Source organism: Hylobates moloch, unplaced genomic scaffold (assembly GCF_009828535.3).
Source record: "Hylobates moloch isolate HMO894 unplaced genomic scaffold, HMol_V3 SCAFFOLD_2197, whole genome shotgun sequence".
NCBI lineage: Eukaryota > Metazoa > Chordata > Mammalia > Primates > Hylobatidae > Hylobates > Hylobates moloch.
The window spans coordinates 1-8,823 of NW_026654472.1; the positions used below are offsets into that span (position 1 = coordinate 1).

The 8,823-nt window shown below is 39.7% G+C and overlaps 1 protein-coding gene across 1 annotated transcript; it reads right to left on the minus strand.

Annotated features, from left to right (window-relative positions):
- On the minus strand, positions 1-1,583 carry PNPLA4 (patatin like phospholipase domain containing 4; the record flags this gene model as incomplete). Its single annotated transcript, XM_032148156.1, has 2 exons — positions 1-132; positions 1,431-1,583. Coding segments are annotated over 2 exons (285 nt in total), but the record flags the coding sequence as incomplete, so codon positions are not given.
- Between the last annotated feature and the right edge of the window lie 7,240 nt (positions 1,584-8,823).

Here is an 8,823-nt window from a genome sequence, read left to right on the forward strand (position 1 = left end):
TTATTCAAACCAATTTTCTTTAAGTAAAAACTTAACAGTGTCATCAAAACCACACTGATACAAAGATTCCATTTTCCTCTTGCTTGGGGGAAAAAGGGCTTGGTTGAGTCTCACCAGGTTTGCCAGGGACAACTAGAATAAAAAGACTGAAATTTAAGCTGTAGGATATTGCAGTACAGGTAAATATACATTATTTTTACAATCTAGGTTTTCTTATCACAGATACAATTAGTAGTAACAAAAAATCAGTAGGAAAAATTTAAACTTCAGAAGTTACCTCCACTGATACACTAAAGGAGGGTTTCTCAGCCTTGGTGCTGCTGACATTTGGGGCCGCGACATCTTAATTGTGGGACAGTCATGTGCACTGCAGGACGTTTAACATCATTCCTGGCCTCTACCCACTAGACGCCAGTAGCACCACTGGGACATGACAACCAAAAATGTCTAGGTAGAATATCATCCCATGTGGAAAACTATTAGACTAGATAAAGGGAATCAGTATTTTTATGTCAATTATTCATTTGGGTCCCTAAGTTTTTCTCCACTATTTTTATATATTTCATTACCTCCATCTTTCTGAGCAAATAAATGATTTTATTTAAAATTGCTCTGGGCCAGGCATGGTGGCTGAGGCCTGTAATCTCAGCACTTTGAGAGGCCAAGGCAGGTGGATCACTTGAGCCCAGGAGCTCGGGACCAGCCTAGGCAATACAGTGAGACGTTGTCTCTGTAAATAATTTTTTAAAAAAAGTAGTCGGGTGTGGTGGCATGTGCCTGCAGTCCCAGGTACTTGGGAGGCTGAGGTGGCAGGATTACCTGAGCCTGAGTGGTCGAGGCTGCAGTGAGACACGATCTTGCCACTGCACTCCAGCCTAGGGGACTGAGCAACACCCTCTCTCAAAGAAGAAAAAAATTGCTCTGATATCCTACCAAGTTTATTGATGTAAAAAAGAAGTGAAGAAAAAGAAGTGACAGTTAATAAGCATCAAAAATGGGTGGGCATGGTGCATGTCTGTAATCCTAGTGCTTTGGGCGGCCAAGGTGGAAGAATCACTTGAGCCAGGGAGTTTGAGACCAGCCTGGGCAACCTAGTGAAAACCTGTCTCTACAAAAGATAAAAAAATTAGCCCCGTGAGATGGTGCACACCTATAGTCCCAGCTACATGGGAGGCTAAGGTAGGAGGGGTGCTAAAAATAAAAAAAATAAAAATAAAAGCAGCAAAAAAGACTTAATGCTGACAGTCCATAGGAACCCAAGTTCCTATGGCTGATACATTTTGTAAAGTATTAAACAACACACTAAGGAGAAGATGCAACTTCTACCTACAATTATCAATGAACTTCCAGTGCTTGGGAAACACGTTGAATTCTGTGGGAATTTTTAGTAGATCAGAACTCTTCAAATATCACTGAACATAATTACTCACCATGATATCCTGCTTGGCGATATTAACATACAGATCCAGCTGCCCTTTGTCCTGCGGGGAGATGTCCAGTCGTCCACTGAAGGGGGAGATGGTTACTGTCCGGCCGACGGGCAGGATGGGAAGAGCGTTGGTGAGGCCTCCATCCACCCACTTCTGTGGAAAGAAACATCTCACATCAGCACATGTCAACAACACATCCTGCACAAATAAAAGCAGCTTCTAATAATATGTGTGCCTTGGATATGCTTATAAATTGCTATTTTTGAGGACTAATCTCATTGGGGATCTGTTCTGGGGGTAAAACCAATCTTGGTACACATATTACTTACCAATATAAGAACAACTCTGGACAGAATTTCACTAGATTATTGTCTGTAAGACTTGAATTCTTACTGACTAGAGTGCATGCCTAAGAAGCCATGTGTAATTAGATTGGGGTTCATTATTTAATCAAGCTAAAAAGTCAAATTTACTGTGGATGCTGAACAAAACATCCCACCAGAGGAGGTTCCATTTTTATGATATGAATTGGAAACTGGCATTTTCTGTGGCAAACTTAAAAAGTAAATACAGCAACTAGAAATGCTTCTAATTCCAAAGTGGTTCCTGTGCTCTTGAAGCAAGGGGCATGTCCTGAAGCCATAAGGAATGGGAGTGCTGCATCAAAGCACACATTCCTCAGTAGGCACTCAGTGCTCTCAAGCCCACCCCAAAGGAGAGTGAGTGATGGAAAAGGCAGAGGACAGAAGCCTCCCAAGGAAGAAAATGAAACAGTCTTGGGGCAATGAGGACGGACAATGAGGTGCTCAAGGTGTGTGCAGCCTCAGCCCCTAGCTCTACAGAAGCGCACAATGAGAAATGGTGACTGAAGAGCCACACAGACAATATTCCTTCTGCTGTCTATTCCAAGGCCAAACAGTCTCAATGCAGCCATGATCTGATGTATTCACATGATAAGCTATAGCAATCAATAAACACAACACACATGGAAATAACGCCCAAATTGTCTAAGTTTATCTGTTATTAAAAATAGCCTTCAGATAATATACAAAAAAACAAAAAGTCTGGTAACAGTTGAAAGTCCTGTATGCAGGAATCTTTAGTGAAGTTTGTAAACTGAGTTTTACTTCAATGTGTAAAATGCAATGCAGATAAAACAAACCTTTGTTATTCAACATTAAGGTGGCAAGAGGAGGGAGAAACAGGCCAAAATAAAATGTTCTCAACTCACTTAAAACCATGCATTTATTTCTTCCAATGGGTCTTTTTCATGTCCTTCTTAATTGTGTTTATTTATTTATTTATTTTTTTGAGACAGAGTCTCGCTCTGTCATCCAGGCTGGAGTGCAGTGGCGCGATCTTGGCTCACTGCAAGCTCCGCCTCCCGGGTTCACGCCATTCTCCTGTCTCAGCCTCCCGAGTAGCTGGGACTATAGGCGCATGCCACCATGCCCGGCTAATTTTTTGTATTTTTAGTAGAGACGGGGTTTCACCGGGTTAGCCAGGATGGTCTCAATCTCCTGACCTCGTGATCTGCCCGCCTTGGCTTCCCAAAGTGCTGGGATTACAGGCATGAGTCACTGTGCCCGGCCAATTGTGCTTATTTCTAAAGCTGATGACAAAATGAGTGGTATCACATTATTTACAAAGGCTCTGGCCAGCCACAAACTCCTCCAAAGGAAATAAAAGTAAATAAATAAAAGATAAAAATGGGTTGAAAATTCCTTTTGAGAGAATCGCATTTTGGTGGAGGAGAGAGTATAAGTAGATTGGATTAAAATAAAACTGACCTGCATAATTTGCATATTGTCATTATTTTTAAAAGAATATAAAGATTATGATATATTATGTGTTATGTGTATTACACATATTTATATGTGTAATACACATATTTATGTGTATGTGTATATGCATGTATACATGTGTTTGTGTGTGTTTATATATGTACCCATATGTATACATAAAATATAGCTGGTTATGTAACTGTATGATCTAAAAGGGAGGTTTGCAAAAAAAGGCTCCAAAATATCCGATTCTGTCCCAGAACTTGCTTTTTTTCCCTGATTGCTTTAGGTGTGAATATCAAATTCTGAAATAGGATAATACCCAGAAGGGAAAAGAAAGACAGCTTCCAAAATTATTTCATATTGTCAACAGAAGCTGTCATCAATGATGTAAAAATTCATATAGGTTTCATCAAGAAAAATTAAAGATATGCAACTTTAAGTAACAGCTCTTGTGATTTATTCAACTTAATGAAAAGAAGGGCAATCTGGCTCATTAAATTGAAAAGTGTTCTAATTTACTGTGGGGTTAATGACTGCTGTTTCAGGGAATCGAAAATCCTTTTTCCAAATTTTGTTCACTCTTGTTAGCTTATTCTGATTAGATAAATGACAAGGGAAAATGTATAGCAGCTTATCAAATCACTTGATTAAACTTGCAATGATGCCAGCTCCTTCACAACCCTTGATGCTATAGCCCCACTGCTCAGACATGCTAAATGTGGTACCTCTTACTCCTGATTTATGCTCTCACAAGCTGTATCACTTAGGACAATCACGCATTCATTTGGGCATGCAGATTCCAGCAGTTTCTGGAAACAACCGTCACAACAACAAATATTCTTCAACCTCCAAATTAAAAGTAGAAACATTTTATATCTTGTGCTCTACTGATAATTTAAAATCTTGCATAGTAAACACTTCTGTCCATGAATTCTCTGGCTGTTCACAACATATGGCTGTGAGTCATTCCCACCTTCTTGCTTCATGGGCAGCATTCTACATGCTGGTAGCTACTTCCATGAGCTTCTGTGACTCCAAAATTGTCCTTAAGAAAAATAGCTGCTGGTCTACCCTGTTAGAGTTTTCCTGTGTGTCAGTTTTCATCACATATCACCATCATCCTCAAAGGAAAAGGGAGAGCAAGTACATAAAAATTCCAGGGCAAAATAGTTTCAAAATCATACTCATTACAGGCTGTACAGTGACCACCTCTCGGTCCCACTGCTAGACCTACTATTCTTTTCTCTAATCTTTGGCCATATTCTAAGTGTGTTCCACATTCAAGTCAATGCCTGAGTCCTAAGACATAGAAATAAGCATCTGCTCAACAGAAAAACAAAAACAAAACAAAAAAACTCATGCCCAATTGTGGGGCAGACATCTACTGTGATTGTTCTCTGGGTTATAGCACTGAAAACTAGAATTAATGGAATCACTTCTAAAGAAATAAGGCTACCCGTTACACCTAAACAGGCTAGAATATTCATCTGGCAGTACTTGTTAAACTTTGCTTTATACGTTGATGTGTTATGGGTACCTATTGAGAACATGCCTTATGAATTCAAGTAACTGCTATTATATAATGTAAGTGGAAAACTTAAGAAAGGACCTGATGAGTTAACCTCTACTGAAAGGGCCAGTTTATTCATTCAGCAAGTGATCCCTGAGCATCCAGTGTGTGTCTGGATGTGTGGTAGACTCTGGGGATATGTTTGTGATAGAACTTCAATGAAGGGCTCCATTTTCTTAAGGTATATTTTGCTCAAAAAACAAGTGAATAAAAAATACTTTGCTGGAAGAACGAATGTTGCTATCTATAATTATTATAAATACCATGGCACAGGGCCTAATAGTTTAAAAGTGATTTCACATGTATAATTTAATATGCAAACCCTATAAGGCAGAAAAGTCATGCTCGTATATTCAGTTCCCTCATGTTATAGAAGAGGAAACTGAGGCTTGCAGGTTTCCTTTCTATAGTTCACGGGGTGGTAAACTACGACCCACCATCTGCTTCAGTAAATACAATTTTATTGGCACATGACCAGGACCTTTTGTTGAGATATTGCCTGCGGCTGCTTCCCTCTACTATAGCACAGTTGAGTAGGTGTGTTGACAGAGGCAATGTTGAAAGTATTTGCTATCTGATACTTTACAGAGAATAAAACATCTATTGCTATAGAATATACAGGCAAGAAGGGATAGTTGTCTTTTCACTTCAGGTTTTTTTTCTCACACACTGTAAAATTCAGGGATGCTCTATGGGGCAGGGCAAATTAGAACTGATTTCTGAGGGGTGAAAGAGAAGTAAATGTGCTTTGAACAATAATTTCTTATTTGCAAACATATCTGCATTGCTTTCATGAGATAGCCTACAGATAGCAATGCCCAACAATGCTTTTGATTAGCAATTCCTAAAATAGAAGGGAGAGGGAAAGAGACAAAGATACCCACCTCCTTAGACACAGGCGAGAATCTTCCAATTACGGTGGGAAGAAGAGACAGATGAGATTTTTTAATCAAAGAAAGACAAGTAAAAATACAATTCTAAAAGAGAGGCTGAGAAACCCGCCATACTAACCTCTACTAAGTATTGATTCTTGGTGCATTGCTTTCTTGGTTTTTGCATGTGTGAAGGATGATTAAAAATGATGACTCCAGATATCTACTTTTTGAGAAGGCTCTAAAGGGTTAACAGTTGACCATCTATAAACACCATATAGAAAATTTTTCCTAGAGGACCAACATGTTGTTTCAAAAATTAAACAGACAGTGCAAAAAAATCTAAAAAGTGACTGAAGAATAAGAGCGTCTATTTCAGAATAACTAGAAATTGAGATCCAGGTTTCCATCTAGCCAAATCTAGCTGGTGGCAAGACCAGCTACCACTGTTTGCCATGACAGTGACAGAGCTGCATTTTCATGTAAAAAGTCTAAGCCACGAGGAAATAGAAGCCTAAGGACCACAGTATCAACCTCATATAAAAGCACAGTTACATGGAGTATTCCACAATTCTCTTTCCGACACAAGTGTCAATAATGAAAGGATAAATGACCCATAATGCCAAATCCACACGGACTAGGGTAATACAAGGGTGCATTTTCACGTTCCTGTAATAGTATACGCTTAATCTTAACCAAAAGGCCAAGAAGCGATCTTGTAATACTACACAGTCAAAATATTATTTGAATTCCAACTCAGATGAAAGGTAACAATACAAAATCCTACAGCTTTTCTTTTCTTTTTTTTTTTTTTTTTTAGACAGAGTTTCACTCTTGTTGCCCAAGCTGGAGTGCAATGGCATGATCTCTGCTCACTGCAACCTCTGCCTCCTGGGTTCAAGCAATTCTCCTGCTTCAGCCTCCCGAGTAGCTGGGATTACAGGCATGAGCCACCACGCCCGGCTAATTTTTTGTATTTTTAGTAGAAACAGGGTTTCACCATGTTAGCCAGGCCGGTCTTGAACTCCTGATCTCAGGTGATCCGCCCGCCTCAGCCTCCCAAAGTGCTAGGATTACAGGCATGAGCCACCATGCCCAGCCAACCCTACAGCTTTTCTTCTGATCTGCATGTGCCAGTTCTGGAGATGATTTTATTCTGATATTTTAGTCACCTGCCAATGCTAATTCTATCTCTTAAAACAAATGAGTTAAGAATTCCTCTTGAAAATTTTCATTCTTATTCCAAATTGACAAGAATCTGTGAAAACATGGCCTAAATGTGTGAACATTCCTGTGGATTTATTCTACCATTGGAAAGAGTTCATATGTAGTAAAGAAAAATCATTAGTCAAAAATATAGGACTAAACTTCAATTTATTTCCATTCATTTACTGACACATCTATTAATGAGTATGTACTATAAGTAAGGTACTAAAATAGTCATAAGATGAAGCCAGAGAAAGCTACAGAACTTTTTTAAATAATATTTTTTAAAAAGCAGTTTTTTTTTTTTTTTTGAAACTGGGTTTTGCTCTGTTGCCCAGGCTGGAGTACGGTGGTGTGATCATAGCTCACTGCAGCCTCAACCTCCCCAGGCTCAGGTGATCCTCCCACCTCAGTCTCCAAAGTCGCTGGGACTATAGGCACATGACACTATGCCTGGCTAATTTTTGTATTTTTTTTGTAGAGATGGGGTTTTGCCACGTTTCCCAAGTTAAAAAGAAAAAGCAATTTTCAAAGACATCATTCCACTTTAAACCACTGGTAGAGGGTTTTGAAAGGACTCATACTGGTATTTGCTGTGGTTGAAATTAATCTTAAGTCTTATTAAGGTATGATTCTTCTAAGCGATTAATAAAAACATTTTTTAATGCACATACTGGATCCACAGATATATCTTAATAAAATCCAGTAATACCCACAATGTAGAAATGAGGAGGTCTGTGTATTTAACAAAAGTCACAAGTGGAGAGAACAGACTCTGCCCCTGTTGGCTGAGTCCCACTTTCTCTGCCTTTCCTGACTCAGTGCCACAAATATAAGTAACACTAAGTCCCTTTTTCCCCTTCTGCCACCTCCACTTTTGTCACTTCAGAAAAATAACCAAAGACAACAAATACATCCAAACCTGAGCTGTATGAAAACATGAAAATCTAGAAAATGAGAGGTGTATTCAGCACAACTGAAATGTTTATGTAATTTAAATCACATAAAAAGCTTATACTCACATTAAAACACTGCGTTTAAAGCAACATTCACGCTTCCCTGAAAATGGAAAGATTCTAGAAAACAACTGGGCATGGAAACCCTATTAGAATGTGGGAGGTGATCAGGCTTAAGGAGAGTTAGTGTTAAGCAGAGAATGGCACTTCTAAATTGTCGCTTTCTGGTGTTATAAACAATGCAAGGCCGCTGTGGCTCTCTGTCAGTCACGTGCATGAGGCCCCCTTATTGCGGACTCCATTAAACAACAGAGAAAAACTGAATGCTTTCAGGAGACATAAGGTTCAACTCTACAAGTAATTATGATGTGCCTCCTATGCACAGACACCACGTGATCAGCAAGACACCATCCTGGGACATTGTCCAGGGTCAAGGGGCTTGGGTGGGTCGCTTTCCATCTTCCTCACAATTCTGGGCCTGTGCGTTCTCTGCTGTTTAATTATGGCTGTCACTCTGTGTTCATGTCCAAAGTACTCAATCACATCATGGAAAGTCCACTAGAAACTGATTCCTCACTCATGCCCTTTCAAACATTGTTAGTCTTCCTGTCACACACCCACGACATGGCTCTGGGGCTGGACAGGAAGAAAACAAGGAATGCATTGTTTGAAAAGAACTAAAGGGCAAAGCAGAGTAAGAGGCACAGCAAAGACAGAAACATTAAGGACTACCTTGGGGAAGTTGCCCCCTTCCAAGCTCGGTGACTTCAGTGAAGTAGACTGACGTCTTTACATCTCAATTTCCTCACATGTAAAATTAGAAGTAAGAATCCCTACAGCAGATAGCACTGGATTCTGGTGTATACAATAATAACAAAAGTTTTAGGCTGGGCGCGGTGGCTCACGCCTGTAATCCCAGCACTTTCGGAAGCCAAGGAGGGTGGATCACGAGGTCAGGAGATAGAGACCATCCTGGCTAACATGGTGAAACCCCGTCTCTAC